A 16,640-nucleotide genomic window follows, 5' to 3' on the forward strand; every position below is an offset into this window, starting at 1 on the left:
AAAATGTGTACTTACAGATGACCATGCATCAGAGCAGGGAACAAGTTTCCCCTTCTGCATTTTCAATTCCACGCAGGCTCCCAGCCTATTGGATGTTCGCCACACTCGGGGTGGGTCTCCCCTAGTTAGTTCACTGACCCACACTTCATTCTTCTCTGGAAACCCTCTCATAGAAATACTCAGAAGTGACAACCAAGATTAACCATCACACTTCTTCAAGATGATTTTCTATTATGTTGGAAAACATTGCTATTATGAGCATTTTCATATTCTCCATGTCTTCTAAACTATTTCATATTTTCCATTTTTTCATCTGTGATGCTTTGTAGGTACTTTTAGTTCCCTATTTCCTCACGTATGTCTAATCTGTTATTAATCTGTTCATTAACTTTTTTGAAAGGCATTATTGGTAAAATAAGCACAGGAAAATGCATAAAATTGGTGTAAAATTAAATATTTTAAAGTGAACATTTATGTGATAATCACCCAGGTCTAGAAATAGAAAACTTCAAGTTATCCCAGAGGCATTTATGAGTCTGTTCACATTTGTAAATCCTTCCAATTACCACTATTCTTTTATGTTAAACATTTCCGTGTACTCATAAACATGTATTTGCCGTCTCTTACCTTATATTTCTGAGATACATCCATGTGGCTGTATGTAATAGTAGTTTGATGTTCATTCTCTGCCATGTCTAATGTCAGGTTTCTCAGTGTTTGGGCTCATTTTGGCCCTTTTTCATTTATATAAAGAACAAAAAGAGGCAAAATAGTTTCATTTGAAGGTTACTTTCCCAGATTATATGAAAGGTTAATTACCTGATTTTTCAGGATCTAAATTTTACTTGCTGAATGAAGAGTAATAGTCCATTAAAACAAAGATATAGCCATATACCTATACATGGGTACAAATTCACAGAAATTTATAATTCTAAAAGGACCAAACTTTCAAGTGGTTGTCTCTAGTACACAGGAACAGAAACGAATGCAGAAGGGTGGGAAGAGGAATGAATGTACTTGAGAGCAACTGTGTTGGGCAGATACTTTCACATTTTACTTTTATTTTTTACAGTAAGCCTTTTTTTAACATCAGCAATTCACATGATCAGAGGAAGGGAATGAGGATCCACTTTTGACTGCAGGAGTCTCCCCCAGTCTCTTCTGTGCCTGGCAGTGGTAGTTACCCTCCAGAGCACGGTAGAAACAACCCAAGGCAATCCATGTCCCCTCTTCTACTTGCCTGACACTTTGATGCTTGGTCTTACACTCATAAAGCCTAGCTTTAAACAATGGCCCTTAAATCCTAGAGAACACACCATTGCAAACAATCCTAAGAGTCTGCTGGCCCTTTGGGATCCAGGAAAGGAACAAAACTCCAGACCAAAAGGAAAATGCAACCACTCTCCCATCAGGCCTGGCGTTAGAGAAGAGGAATTCCCATCCAAAGGGACCCCTGCAGTGATGGGAGGGTTTCCTTCAGGTGGCAGCTTTTCTGACCCCAATGCCATCCTGGCAGCTGACTTCTCAAGCTACACCCATTGCAAGAACCATAGATTCTGGCCAAGAACGGTGTTTGCAAGAAACCTAACAATGACTGAACCCTCATGACTGTGACCTGCACCCCCTGAAGGAGTTTCTATACTCATCTTACAGACGGGGAGTCTCAGGTGTGAAATGACTGGCCCAAGTTCACAAGGCTTGCAATGGCAGAATCAGACCCCATCCCATCCCATCAGGTGGTCCAGCCTCCACTCAACCTGTGAGCTCCAAGGCAAGGCACCACGATCAGTGCGTCCAGAGTGAATGGGCATTGGCTTGGCCACCCAATATAGTAAAAAGAGTAAAACAGGTTCCCATTTTGACTCTGCCCCCGGCTAAGACATTTCCCTCTTTTCAGCTTGAACATTCATATCTGTGAATTGAGAACAAAAATACCTTTCTCTCAGGCTATATTGAGAATTAGGAACCAGGTGTGTCAAGAACCCAGCCCAAGCACTAGACACTCAATAAAAAGCACTACCACCACCATCCTCCTCCCTAGAACTAAGGGACCTACTCAGATGGAGGGTGGAAGGGAGTCCTTATAAGAACTTCATTCCACACCTCTCTTGTAAAGTGCCCAGCAGGGCAACCTCTCCTTTGGATCTGCATGGCCATAACTCTATCCAGGCCTCACCCCTTGCAGACTCCCTGGTTCTCAGCACTGCTCCTCTTCAATGTGTCCCCCACAGCAACCAGTGAAATCCATTGCTAAAACCTCCCCGTTTCTTAAAACCCCACTTCTGGACCTCACTGACCCCTAATATAACCTCTCTCTTCCCCAGAACAACCTGCATCTATGCTCAATGCCACACCCACCTCTGCACGTGCCAATCCACTTGTCAGGAAAGCCCTCCCATCGCACCTCTTTCCTTAATGAATTCGCCTTCCTTCTGCAAGACCCCACTCAAATCCTCTGGGAAACTTCTGGAATCCCACCCCACCACCAGGTTTGGGGACCCTTCCCCTGCTCCACGACACCCGGTTCCTCCATTGTCGATGAGCTGTAGGGAAAACTAATGTGATTTACTCCTTCGCAAATCGGCCCTCTCCACCATCTTTTCCTCCTGAAGGCCTGGGCCTGGCACACTGTCTGGCACATAGTAGGTACTTAGTAAACACTTAGAGCATGCACAGATGAAGACCAACTGCAACTCAGTAAAAGGGAAAACTTTCTAATTATCAGAGATATCCTCAGGTAGATGGGCTGCTAGTGAGTGCACCACCATCAGGGAACGGAGTGTAAGCTGCGTGGGTGTGGATTCCTAAAGACACTAACTGTGCCCCCGTCACACAGGAATCACCTGGAGTATTGGTTACTGACAGAAATTCTCCACTCACGAAATCCTGATGCTACAGGTCTAGGGCAGGCCAGAAATCTGTGTTAGGACCAAGGTCCCCAGGTGATTTTGAAGCACATCTGCATTTGGGGACTATTGAACTTTGTGACCTTTGAGGCCATTTGCAATAATGGTTTGTGTGTGAAGGCTCTTCATAAACTGTGAAGTGCTGTCCACGAGTCTTGGCTTCAGATACTACCTGAGCCTGGAGACTGAGGAATTGAAGCTTCAGCCTGGGACTACAGCTCCTCGGATTCTGGGAGGTTGCGGACCCAGCCCTGAGCCACCCTGTTGAAGCTGGGTCTGAGGCGGAGGAGTTCCAAGCCACTGAAGGGCTCCGAGACAAAAGGGGTGCCTGCCCTGGGAATGGTCTCCCCCATGAGGGGTCCTCCAAATGGCACTGGGGTCCTGGGAAAAGAGCAACAGGAAAGGTGGGCTGTGTGGAGCAGGGATGGCAGAAGGCTGACATTCAGGTCACATGTGGCCCCTACCTGCCTCTCTCTGGGCCTCAGTTTTCCCTTGTATACAGCAAAGATTTTTCACTATGGTTAACAGGTTTCTCCAGTTCTTCCCTCTCCCAAGTCTGCCCCTAGTGGGGAAGGAGAAAGAGATTTTCCTTCCTCTTGTTACCTCAACTTAGAACAAAATACCCACAAACTGGAGAGAGAAGGAAGGCTCCAAAAGAGCAGCAAGAATCAGGGAAATGCAAATCACCTCAGAGATTTACCATTTCTCCCCCAAAAGACTGGCAAAAGGAAATAACTTGATAATGAGGCAACATTGATGAGGGGGTAGGGGCAGTTTCACTTGTAGTCGGGTGGTTGGAGCACAAATTGGTGCTGCTACCTTGGAGAACAATTCAGTGGGATCTTCTGAACCTTGAATTTATGTCAACTCTGTCACTCAGCAACTCCATCTCTAAGCGTGGAGCTCAGGGAGGCTCATGCAGGTAAGCACAAGGAAGCAGACATGAATGGTGCCTTAGTGACAACCAGAAGCAACTCAGATGTCCCCTGGCAGAGGAGCGGACAAAACAGAAATTGTGTGTCATAGGACAGAATTTTTGCAGCTTAAAAGGAAAGAACTAGATCTATAGGTATCAGTGTGATAGATTACAAAAGCATAATGTTGGATGAAAAAAGCCAGTTACAGAATAAAACACAAAGTATCAAAACACTTGCATACTCACAAACCAAGGCCACAAGCTCTATAGTATGCAAGGGCCTTAACAATGTGTTCCAAAAACACACAGGCCAACCGGACAACAGGGCTACCTTTAGAAAGGGCCCTGGGAAAGGGACCTGGGGGACAGTAAACAAAGGGCCCTGCTTTTATTTGAAGTTGCCTATTTTTTTTTCTCTAAGAGAATATATGTGTGTGATTTTTAAAACAATGTTTTAATTTTAAGGAAAACATAAAGCACTGCTGGTGTGGTGTTTGCCTGCAGCAGGGGCCAGTGGGGAGAGGGGTGGAAAGACACACCATGGGCCACAGCCTGGGATCCTGGCAGGAAAGCACTGCTGCCTGGACCACCCCAGCTTTGGCAGCACAGCCAGGCCCAGCAGGAACAGGCTGGGCAGTGTCCAAGCCAAGCAGGCCTCACAGCCGGGGCCTTGACTGGAAGCCCAGAGCCCAGCATTCTGAGCCCCACTGGGCCCCCAATACCGCTGTCCCTCCTCTCTATGCCTCAGTTCCTCCTTCTGTCTCAGATGAGGTCTGGGCCCAGGACTCCCTAAGGCCTTCCCCCTGCTGGTGGGAATGTGCCTCCGCCTGTCAATCAGAGGCCTGAGATGGGTAGGAGATGTGCCCAGAGCCAGCCAGCCTGGAAGCTGGCTGCCAGCACTGAACGTCTGCGTCGGGTTTTAAATAGCAGGGCAGGCAGGATCTGAGGGCCCAGGAGGAGGACAGGGCCACCCTGGCTGGCAGGGAAGTCAGAATGTCTGCCAATGGCTCGTGGCTCACACAGCGCCTGTTGGGCCTGATTCTTCCCATCAGGGCCTCCCTGGGTATTCGACCGTCCGAGGGTAGTCACCTTTCTCCTGAACCATCTCTTCTCAAGGCTGATCACCCCCCATACCCATCCTTCAGTCCTCCCTAAAAGTGCCTCAAAACGTCCTAGCCAGGCCCTGGAGTGCACCCATCTGTCTCTATCAGACAGACACAGTCTCCACGTGTGGTCTGAGGAGGTGCCAGAAGAGCTGGACTGTGGCCTCCTCTCTGTGGACACTTCTTTTCCTCACTTAATATAGCCTAAGCCAAAGGAGTATGTTCAAAAATAGATGCAGACTGAGGAAGCCAACTGCAACTGAAAGGCACCCCCAATCCAAGGCCCGCCTCCAAGTCAAACTCCAGTCTTGAGTCCTATGGTCTGTTTTTGGATTCCCAGGGCAAAATACTATTGAAGTTCTCCCTTTTTAGCTCTTCCAACCATCATTTCAGCCTACAGTAACAGTAGTAGTAGTACCTATAGCTAACGTTTATTGAGAACTTATTACTTGCCAGAACTTTGCCTGTGGCTTCTCATGTCATCCTCATGGCAATGCTGTGAAGTAGGTACAGGTGGGGCAATGGAGACTCAGAGAGGTTAAATTGCTTACCCAAGGTCACACAGCCAGACCTGGAGTCTGCATTTAAACCCACATGGAGAACTTATGCCCTAAACCCAATATATGACACTCCTTTGTGGCCCTGACCTCTGGCCCCACTCCCAGCTTTGGGCAGCCTCACGGCCACCTTGGAGGTCTCTTCCACATACATCATTGATGCAAGTAAAGAGAGGCTGGGTTGGCCTTGGGATGGGGAGATCTGGGGCTCTCCAGGGCAGAACTGGATGTCCATCATAGAGTGGCCCACAGCAGTGAGGAGAACAAGACACCAGCTCTGGAGTTACACAAACCCAGGCTTGAATCCCAGTCCTGCTGCTTCCTCCTTGTTCTGAGACTTTGGGCAGGTCGTTCCTGAACCTCGGTCTCTTCATTGGCCGAACAGAGGAAATCAAGGCACAGCCACCTCATCTTGTGGGAATACAACAAGACTGGGGCACGTTCTCCATTCATTCGTCCTACGTTTACGAAGCACCTACTAGGTGCTGAGGCACTGTTTTAGCAAGACCTCAATAAGTACATATGAAGTGCTGGCACTAGAACTAGGATGTGGAAAGGCTAGGAAATTCGGGCTACTGCTATGGTACCCTGTACGTCCTGGGCTCTCCCCAAACTGCCCGCGCCGCCCGGCCTGGCCTTACTTGTTGAAATTCCGATAGTCTCGCAGGCTGGGGGTGTAACTTGGGCCATCGCTCAGGTAGTCCCGGTAGCTGATGAACTCCTGCCACGGGCAGCGGTAGCCCTTGGGGATGGCGGTGTGGTTGAACTTCTCAGGCGGCACGCCTTTCAGGGGCTCCGCGTAGCCTGCGGGAGAAGCAGCTGTGGGTGCCCCGCGGGAGGTGAAGAAGCGGGCGCATGGGCTGTGTCTCCGCCGCCCCACTCCCATCCCCACCCAGCTGACAAGGTTGGGGGCGCAAGGCTGGAGTTAGGAGGAGTGGAAAAAGGAATGTCGCAGTTGCTCCAGCAAAGGGGACCCTCCCTCATCCCAGGAAATGAAGAGGACCTGAGCAAGTGAACCTAGGGTTCTTCTAGTTTGGGATCGGATTCTGACTCGCTGTGTGACCTTGGGCGCACTGCTGCCACTCTCTGGGCTTGTGTTCTGATCTGGGGTGTTGGGGGCGCGGTCGCTCCCTGCGTTTCAGCCCTGGTGGCCAGGACTCAAAGCGGCCACTCACCTGGCGCCAGAGCGCTTGGGCTATGGGCCGACGCCGCTGCTGGGTGGGAGTCCTCGGAACCCCCGGGCGAAGCCGGGAAGACGTGGAGCTCGGAGCGGTAGTTCGGCCCCTCGGGGCCATTGGCAACCTGGGCACAGGGCAGGGCGCTCAGAGGCTCAGACAGCCACAGACAGCTGCCCCGCCCCTTCCCGCAGCTGCCCCTCCCGAGGGTCTCCCTCCGCGCTCACCATTCCCGCCTCCGCGGTTCCAGTTACTCTCCTCTTGGCGCTTCCGGCCAGGATCTGTGGGGGTAGGGGGATAAACCCTCAGGGGGCACGGTGCCAGGGTTCTCCTCCACCCAAGAGAGAGAGAGAGAGGGAAAGGGCAAGAACCCTCGCATTCATCTCCAGGGCATGTTAGAAGGATGGATGGTTACAACACTAGGCTCAGTGCCTGGAACAGAAGAACGCTCGCTGTTCCCTGCACTTGTCATGGAGTCTCAACAAGATACTTCCCTGAGCCCCAGTTCTCTTCTCTTTCAAGTGGGCATCACCATGATGATGGTATCTACCTCCGAGCACTCCATGCAAGGATAAACTGGAAAGCGCTTGGCTAGCACTGTCTGGTGCACGGCAGAGGTAGGTGTTTTGGCATTCTTATTGTTCCCGTCACATCGTTCCCTCTCGGTTGCCTCTTGAGTGGCTCAGAAATGGAGTGGAGTATGGATAAAATACTTCTGTTTTCACTAGAAGTACCTGAAACTGTCTGCAGCCTTTTCCAAGCCTAGGAATAAACCATTCCCACCCTCCTTTTCTGCCAGCAGATTGTTCCGTGACGTTTTTCTTCTTCAAGTAGAAAGACAAAATTTTAAAAAGCATCATGCATTTTCCATCTTAGATCAAGCCGAAGTCTGAACTAACTCCTGCCCACTGCAAATTTAGCCCAGAGCCCACGGCTGGCTGTTCTTTATCAGTTTCTGTACGCCCAGGACTCACAGCTCATCCTCCCGATTCACTCTGATTTGTCTCTGGGAGAGATGCCTGCAGGGAGAACCCTTTTCAAGGATCACACAGCAAAGCAGGGGCTCAGTCGGATGGGGGCACCCCAGTCTCCCCAGCTGCAAGGACCCAGAGGTCCTTGGCCAGACTCTCTGGCCTCAGTTTCTCCATGAGCACAATGGAGACCTACTCACCGCCCGCTGACTCTCCTCAAGCTCGAAGGTGAACCTTTGCACCCTGCGCTGCCTCTTCTGGAAGAGGAGGGATCCTGGGTTGTTGCGAAGCGACAGCTCCTCTATCATCAGGTCCTGGGGCACGCTCAGCTTCTTCCCCAGGTCCAGCAAAGGGACTGCCGAGAGAGGCCAGAGCGAGCTCTTACTATCCAACCCCCAAGGCACTCCTGGCCACTGCCTTAAGGCACCTGTCACAGCATCATATGCTATGTGCCAGAATGGCTGCTCCACTCACACTCGATGACGCTGGGAGTCACCGCGTTCTGGACTCCTTGCCTACCTGATGGTTTGCCCTGCTCAGAGCTGAATTATTTGAGCATGATACTCTGTTCTTTGGCCATTTGTACCTATGTCATAAATCTCTCAGGCAGGTTCTTGCCCACCGTGGTGAAGGTGTGAGAAATGGTCAGATTCTAAACTTTTTAAATAAAAGGTGCGGGTTGTGAGAGGAGAGTTAACTGCAAGATTTCTGACCTGAGTGGGCAGAAGGGGCTCAGCGAGATGGAAAAGGATGAGGGAAGAGAAACACCAGAAGTCTGATTTTAGACATCTGTCTTTAAAATTTTTTTATTATTATTATTTGTGGTGCTGGGGATTGAACCCAGGGCCTTGTACATGCAAGGCAAGCACTTTACCAACTGAGCTGTATCCCCAGACCCTTAATTTTTATTTTTTAAGAGATGGGGCTTCATATGTTGCCCAGGCTGACCTTGAACTTGTGATCTTCCTGCTTCAGCCTCCTAGGGCATGTGCTACCATGTCCAGCTCTCTTTTTAAGTTTTAAATAGTCTCTTATTATTATAAAAACATAAATGTGCATTTTTAAAGTTAGAAAATTTAGGTATAAGTAAAAAACAAGAAAAATAAATATCATTATCTGTCACTCAAAGATTGCCAGTATTAACGCTGCAGTGTATGACATTTCATGTCCTTGTTTGTTTGTTTTTTCTTTCTTTCTTTCTTTTTTTTGAGACAGGGTCTCACTGAGTTGCTTAGGGCCTTGCTTTTGCTGAGGCTGGACTTGAACTTGTGATCCATCTGCCTCAGTCTCCCAAGCTGCTGGATTGTAGGTGTACATCACCACACCCAGCTTCAAGTCTTTTAATAACTACATATTCATATGTGAGTTTTTAGTGAAATCATAGCAAACATGCTTTGTAACTTGTTTTTATCAATTAAAGAGACATCACTTTTCCAAATGAACATATTTTGGTTTTTTTTTCTAATATATCTAGTCTATATTTAAACTCCCAATTGTGTTCAAAATTCAGTTTGAGGAGCCTTGCAGACATTCAAGTGGAAATACTGAGTAGGGCATGTGACTCTGATGTTCATGAAAGAAAACTGACCTGCAGATTTTAAAAAATTAGAGACTCATGAGCTTACAAATGGTATTTTGTTGCCGTTGTTTTTCAATGCAGAACATTACATTTCTTTCCCTTCTCATGGTTAGGATTTGTCATCTGGCTGATGACTGTCCTTAGTAGTGTGGGATCCATCCCCAAAATCTGTGCTTTCCCTGCCAACAAAATGCAAACTTTTACATTTGACTAAGGAGAAAAGCTTTTTGGTGGACAGAGTGACAGGAGAGCAGAAGGTATGTCACCAGCATGGCCAATGTTGTCCAACTGAAGTCAGATACAGGGCAGGAGGTGTAGCTCAGTGGTAGAACATTTACCTAGCATGTACAAGGCCCTGGGTTCAAATCCCAGCCAGAAGAAAATTAATGAATTAGCTAACTTATTAAAATAAAATCGGAATTACACAGGCTCATGTGCCAGCTCTATAAAATGATATTTTAAACCAAGAAGCTGAAAAAGATCAGGAAGAAATGAGAAAAGATAAAGAGAGCCAAGACTGAGCCCTGAGGTTTCCAACATTTAGATGAGAGGAACCAGCCCTGGAGCCTGGAAAGGAACAGTTAGCTGGTAAGGGAGAAAAAAAAAAAACATCTAAAGAGGATGGTGTCCTGGAAACTAAATGCTGGAAGATTTCTGGGATAACAAAGTGACCAAGAGGTCAAGTGTTGCTGAAAATTGACTCTTGTATTTAGTAACATAGAGTCCCTGGTAATCTTCACTAACACTGTTTCTATGGAGCATTTGGGTGTGAAAGTCTGATTGGAGAGGATTCAAGAGAAAATGGACAGAGAACAAGCTTACACATCCCACAGGGGAGCGGTGGGCACAGCCAGGACTTGGAACATTCTACATACAGGGCAACTGGCCTGTTTTCTTCAAACAAGTCAATGACATGGGGAAAAGGGGGCGGGTTGTTTTAGATTAAAAGAGATTTAAGAGGCATGGCAACCAAATAAAAACTATGACCCTTGTTTAGATCCTGATTAAAATAAACTAGAAAACTGAGAAAGCTGAATATGAGATTGGCTAGTAGATGTTGTTAAATCATTACTGCTAATTTTGCTGAATGTGCTAATATTTTTTTAGTGGCATGTAAGGAAATGTCTTTTTTCTTATTTTCATGGATGCTGAAGAATTTAGGGGATGTCATGAAGTGCTCTTTGGTATTTGCTTGGGGATCCAGGAATAAAGGGTGGCACCCTCTACTTACGTGTGTGTTTGGAAACTGACATATGATGTGTTAAAAAGACAGAATGGGAAGGAAAGCATCGATAACGGCTTGCAGAAGCTGTGCTTTCAAGGCCTGTGGCAGCAGGCAGCATGGGATCCAGGGGGCTTGTTTGTAACGGGGAGATAATGGCCTGAGTGTTAGCAGTGGGGACCATCTGATAATGCACAAGGGAGAACTGCTGGAGGAATGTCCTTGAGCCTGAGAAGGGGCAGAGCAGGGTGTCCTGTCCAGCTAGAAGGGCTGGCACCAGACAGGTGTGAAGAGCGTTCATCACCCTCTCAGGCAAAGAAGGATTGAGAACAGATGCAAGCCAGTGCACAGATGTGGCAAAGGGGGCTTGCCCATGTTTTCTTTGAGCTACTATAGTTTTCTCAGCAAAAACTATAGTAGCAAGGTCACTAGTTGAGAGTGAAAGTGGGGGAAGAGGTACTGGAGGCTTTGGGTTGCCAAAGTCACCTGAGAGACTAAGTCATCTGGAGGGGTGTCCAGGCTGGGGAGAGGGATGTAGCTGCCAGCAGCAATGAGGGCCACCCAGGTGCTGCAGTTTACCTGCACAAGACTCCTGGGCTCTACTCCTAAGGATTCCACCCTCATGACCACCATTAAAGGTTGATTAAATATAAATGACATGTTCACGCCCAGGGAAACTGAGGGGAGGGAGGCAGTAAGATAAATCATGGTAGTGTGCAAAGGAGTCCGTGGTATGTTGCTAAGTGAAAAAAGGAAGTAGCCGAAGAACACAGCACACAGTATTTAGCCTATGTGTATGTGCATCTATATAAACAAATCATATGTAGACATAAGAACTTACACAAAAATGATAACAGTGATCATCTACAGATAGTTCCATTATGAAGAACTTTCACTGTCAAAGTCATTCATGGTGTTTTGTCTGAATAGTTTTAAAAATGGATGTATTCTGCCAGATATGGTGGCGCATGCCTGTAATCTCAGCAACTCGGGAGGCTGAGGCAGAAGGATTGCAAGTTCAAAGCCAGCCTCAGCAACTTAGAAAGGCCCTAAGCAACTCAGTGAGCGCCTGTCTCAAAATAAAAAAATAAAAAATAAAAAGGGCTGGGGATGTGGCTCAGTGGCTAAGCACCCCTGGGTTCAGTCCCTGGTGTGAAAAAAAAAAAAAAAGAAAAAGAAAAAGATGTATTCTTTGCATAACCACATAGAAGAAGCAATTCTGGAGACAGAAAGTGCAAGTCAAATTTCAGCTCTGTTACCCAGAGGTGTGCAGAAACCTCACTCCTTGAGTCAAAATTTTTTTCATCTGCAGAATGGGAATAATAATATCTAACTTGTAGAATTGTTTTGGGGCTCAAATAACAAGATTCAAATCTCCTAGCACACTGACCCAGTAACCATCCAATAAGGATGGTGTTTTTATTATTACTATTTTAAAATGACTTTTTAAGTGGTGAGAGAGTGAGATTTCTTTTTCTTTCCTATTTTTCTTTCATTTCAAAATCTTCTTTAATTAGTGGCTTAGCAATTCTCAACTAGTTATATATTTCAAGTGTGGCATAAATGATGTGTGTCGATGTTTAGAGGACTCTAATTAATTACTCAGACTACAGAAATGAGAAGGTACTGCCCGACTCTTCCAACTGAAGTATGAGTATCTCACAATGTTTGCATATTTCAACACACAAAATCAGGGGGCAGGGGGGCTAAAAGAAACACAACACCAACAATAAGAGGCAAGAACACACAAACTAGCTAGGTTAAAAGTTTGCATATAAAGCCACACAACTTGATTGACTGCTTCTTAGGACTGACAGAGGCCAACTGCACAGGGGACCTTGGACAAGCATTTCTCAGAGCGAGCTCACTGTCACCAGCTTTGAAGTCACCTGAACACTTGTCCAAAAGGCAAATGTATGCCCCCCCCTGCCGTTGGCAAAATGCCAGGGGCCATACAGACTCGGCCGTGGCTCTCAGCACCCCCCCCAAGGTCTATGAAATCAGAGACCTTGGGGGTAGATGTTGTGAATCTTTATTTTTAATGAAAAACATGAAACAACTATGACTCACACTAAAGCTTGAGGGTCCCCCCTGAGTTGAATTCATTTTTTAAATATTTGAAATGCTCTAATGTAGACCAAACAAGCAGACTTCAAAATTATTCCAGAAGTTCATGAAGAGGTCTTACAAGGTTGATAAGCATGGTTTTAGATGATTTATTCTTTGGATGAGCCAGCTTTGAAGTAAAATGGTTTGAGTTTGAGGGAGTGGCCTGCTGTGGCTCTCTTGCCATGCTATTCCCCCACCACTAGTGTTGAGCCCTGGGCTGAGCCGCCTGGGTCATCCTGAGGCCCACGAGAGGCCTGTAGGTACCATTAGCAGGAACAAGTAGGCCAGAACTTGTGGCTACAGTTGATCTGGGACCAGAGCCCTCAAGGAAGGCCTTAGCTGGGACCAAGGCCAGGGTCATCTTGGGGTCAGAACCCACTATGGGGCCTGGCCTGTGGACATAAGGGCAGGGCCCCTTCAAAGCCTCAGGAAATGCCTGCGCCCAGGTGGCAGATTCCATAGGCACTCCCTCAGGGCTCTGGAACTCACACCTGCTTGCTAGCCTGGGGCCAGCAGGCCTGAGTGACCACAATCTGGGACCAAGAGAGGAGTTTGAGGAAAGCATAGGACTGGGCCCATCTTACCTGGTCCAGCAAGGTCCCCCATGGCAGCCATCACTGGCTCCTTCTGCTCCTTGGGGATCATCCTGTGGAGGAGACACTCCCACAAATAGGCCAGGCTGTCCCCTTCCTCCCTGAACCTCTCCCTCCCAAGGCTTCCTCCAACTCCCGGGTCCACTCAGCCCCAGCCCTGAACAGTCTTGACCCACCCCAAAATCAATAGCAAAGGTGTCTGAGCTGAAAAGGCCTTTCAGGTCTTTTTGTAGAAGGGAGGAGATTGAGGCTCAGGGAGGACAGGGGAGGTGCTTGAGGTCAGACAAATGGGGTCCATGTTGCTAGGGAGGCACTGAGAGTCATCATGGGTCCTCCCCCATTGCCCACCCTGCACTGACTTCCACAGTGTTCTCTTCTCCCTCGACCCTCCTCTTCTTCTTCCTCTATCTCCCCTTTTTCATCTCATGGTACTTTCCAGGCATCTTAGAGACCATTTGTGATTAAAATAAGCCCCAGAGCCTCAGAGAACCCTTGCAGGCCCCAAACTCAGATTACCGAACTTTTTCCCAGAGAAGGAGGCAGCACCCTTGGGCTCCCTGGGTGACCACCCACCCCAGTCCCCCTCTCCTTTGTTTCCAGGTCTTACCATATTCCTTCCCTCAGGAAAAAAATTTGCCCCTATCTGTGTCCCCCACACACATACCTGCAAGGACCCTGGGTTAGTCAGTGGACACTGAGCTAAGCAACCTGCAACTGTGAACAAGCAGCTCTCCAGCTCTGTGCCTCGGTTGCCCCCTATGTGATTTAAGAGGGTTGGGCTAATCATAGGGATCCATGCTGAGCTTCGGGGTATCATGAACAGTTAAAACTGTAAGTAAACATGAGTGTGACCACACACATTTGGGGTGATCAAGAGATGATAGAGACTGCCCCCACTCTGATCTTTAGAATGCCACAGTCCCCAGATCTATTTCTGGATAAACACTCCCCTTACCAGAATTGACAGGTGCTGGGAAGGGGTCCTATTTACAGACAGGAAGCGACTTCCCTCCGCTGCCTAATGCCTGAAGTCCTGGGCAGATCCATCATCTATCCCCAACCTTTAATCCTAGTCGCCCCCTCCCCATTTAATGGAGAGAACCTAGAACTTGTTCCCCTCCTCCCAACCAGGATCCAGGCTTTCATGAGGCCCCAAACTCCCCAGATCCTCTGCAGGGCCCTGTCCCTGCTGGGGGAAGAGGTCCTCTGGGAATTGCCTAGCCTCCTCCACCCACTCCCCACAGCTCCCCCAGCTCCCTTAGGATCCTGGTACCTGAGAGGGTGAAACCACAGTGGTCAGGAAGGAGTATCCGACCCTCAAGATTAACACCTCCGTCGGGAAGCTGAGAGTTGCGTGGTCAGTGTCTGTCACAGTCGGCGGTCAGCGGTCAGTGATCAGGGTGTGCCCTGTAGCCAGCTCTGGCTTCAGCTGACGAGAATCATTCTTGCCTTGTCGTGGGTCACAGCCTTATTTCGGGCTGCAACAGGAGCCGGGGCCAGATGCTAAAAGAAAGCACCAGGCCCTAGGGAAGACAGGTGCTCCGGCAGCAGGCCCTTGCAGACAGAAGGGCTTGCACCCACGGGTACACATGCACAAGAGCACATGTCCAGGTCACCTGGAAATACTGAGAATCAGCTGCTGTTCACTTCAACTTGTTAACTGTCATGTTCTTAGGCCTACAACAGTGTTGGATAGGAGCTCAATAGATATCTGTTGGATAAATGAATGTGTGGATGGATGAATGAACTCTTCTTGATATTTTTGCTTGACTTATCCTTTGTCTCCTTCCTTCCTCCTCTCTTCGCTCTCTCCCTCCACCTTCTCATATTCTCTAAGCCTCTCCCTGTGAACTGAAAATTATAAGCAAGGGCCCTGTCCTCAAAGAGCTCTCTCAGGCCACAAGCCTTGTGATGCATCATGGGAAAGTCTTTGGGAGAGCCCAGGGGAGCAGGGGAGCCTGTCACCAACTCAACCTGGAGGGTGGGGAGGCTTTCCACAAAGGGAGACATTTGACTTGGGCCTTGAAGGATGAGTGGGACAGAGGTGGGTAAAGGCAGTGCAGGTGAAGGACACAGCACTGGTAAAGATGGTAAGAGGTTGGCGAGTAGAACCAGAGCCAGGGCCGTGGGGCCATGGTGTGAGATGAGGCCCAACTGGTGGGCAGGCGTGAGATCACAGCAGGCTTCTCAGAAGGAAGCTGTTATGAAGGCCGCTGAGGAAACTCACTGGTGAAGTGGAGTGGTCAGATTGGCATTTGCCACAGATATCTGGCTACCAAGGGGAGCAAGGTGAGACAGGGGTGGCTAACCTGGGCAGGGACAGAGGGGATGGAGAAGAGAAGGGGCATCAAGGGTACTTGGAGAATCCACAGGTCTCGTTGAGGGACTGAAAGTGAAAGGGGAGAATGGGAGCTGCCCCAGACTCCTGTGTCTGACTCTGGAACTAAGGTAAGAAACGGGGAGAAGCAGGGTGGGACAGGGGCAGAGACAGCTCTGTTGGGAGGAACTCAGTTTGAGATGTTGGGTACTAAGGTGAAATCAACTGTAAGCAGTACGTAAACTTCAGAGGTTCCATCTGAAGTTGTGTCTGGGTCAGAGGCATATAAACCACTCCTGGGAAAGTGTGGGCACAGGAGGGACAGGAACACCCATGCCTATGTTTTGGTGAAGTTGTTCCAGGGCACAATTCTGACACCTGGTATGGACGGAAGACTGGAGTCTGCTGTGGTCCTGTCCCTTGGGCATCTCTGCTCAGTGTCTGCTGGGCCTGAGCGTCTAGAGAGGAAAGGCAAGTGATGTCCACCTGGAAGGCTTGCCCTCACCTGCGAGTGGGCCACAATCTTCTTCTTTAGGCAAAAGACATAGGAGAAGACTACTCCTGAAAGTCTGGGTCCTGGCCTCACTAGTGTCCAGACTCAGATGTGACTCCTCATAATGGCTCCTGTTCCTGCCCTGGATCCCTGACCTGCCACAAGGAAGCAGCCCCAAAATACCCTGACCCAGGTAGGCCCTGCCTACTCCAGTGTCAGTGACATCGAGTCAGGGCATGGGCAATATCACCCTGAGACATTATCTGATCTAACTCTCTCATTACAAAGATGGGGAAGTTGAGGGCTGGGGCTGTAGCTCAGTGGCAGAGTGCTTGTTGCGCATGTGTGAGGCACTGGATTGATCCTCAGCACCACATAAAAATAAACAAATAAATAAAGGCAATCTACCAAATTTTTTTTTTAATTTAAAAAGAGGGGGAGTTGAGACCTGCTGGAGTGGGCTCACTCAGAGCCACCTAACTAGTCAATGATGGAACCAGGATTTCAACCCAGGGACAACACAACTTCTATGGTTCTAAGTTTTTCCATTGTTCACCGTCTCTCCTCAGGGTTGCATACCCCCAAGTTCTCAGTCCATGTGTCTCAGATATCCCCCCCACAAGTGTCCCATGGACTATGCCACATCTGGGGAGAAGGGAAGGGCTTTAGCTAAGCCAAAAATGACACAGGAGGCAGAAG

General features: G+C 48.4%; 1 protein-coding gene across 1 annotated transcript; it reads right to left on the reverse strand.

Annotated features, from left to right (window-relative positions):
* Positions 1–1,041: 1,041 nt before the first annotated feature.
* Myoz3 (myozenin 3) lies at positions 1,042–13,183 on the reverse strand. Its single transcript, XM_046460105.2, has 6 exons — positions 13,123–13,183; positions 7,829–7,983; positions 6,879–6,938; positions 6,658–6,784; positions 6,124–6,286; positions 1,042–3,287 (listed from the first exon to the last, which is right to left on the reverse strand). The coding sequence occupies exons 1-6, from the start codon at positions 13,181–13,183 to the stop codon at positions 3,119–3,121; spliced, it is 735 nt and encodes a 244-aa protein (XP_046316061.1). The 3' UTR covers positions 1,042–3,118.
* Between the last annotated feature and the right edge of the window lie 3,457 nt (positions 13,184–16,640).

The sequence above is a fragment of the Marmota monax genome, unplaced genomic scaffold (assembly GCF_021218885.2).
Source record: "Marmota monax isolate L192 unplaced genomic scaffold, Marmota_monax_Labrador192_F-V1.1 WCK01_AAM20220418_F8-fsc00006, whole genome shotgun sequence".
NCBI classification, from domain to species: Eukaryota; Metazoa; Chordata; class Mammalia; order Rodentia; family Sciuridae; genus Marmota; species Marmota monax.

Coding starts and splice junctions, on each gene's coding strand:
- Myoz3 (XM_046460105.2), bottom strand. CDS start 13,183: ATGATCCCCAAGGAGCAGAAGGAGCCAGTGATGGCTGCCATGGGGGAC. Junction 6,287..6,657: donor CCCAAGCGCTCTGGCGCCAG/GTGAGTGGCCGC, acceptor CTTCTCCCGCAG/GCTACGCGGAGCCCCTGAAA. Junction 3,288..6,123: donor GACTATCGGAATTTCAACAA/GTAAGGCCAGGC, acceptor CTCTTTTCCCAG/GACCCCAGTGCCATTTGGAG.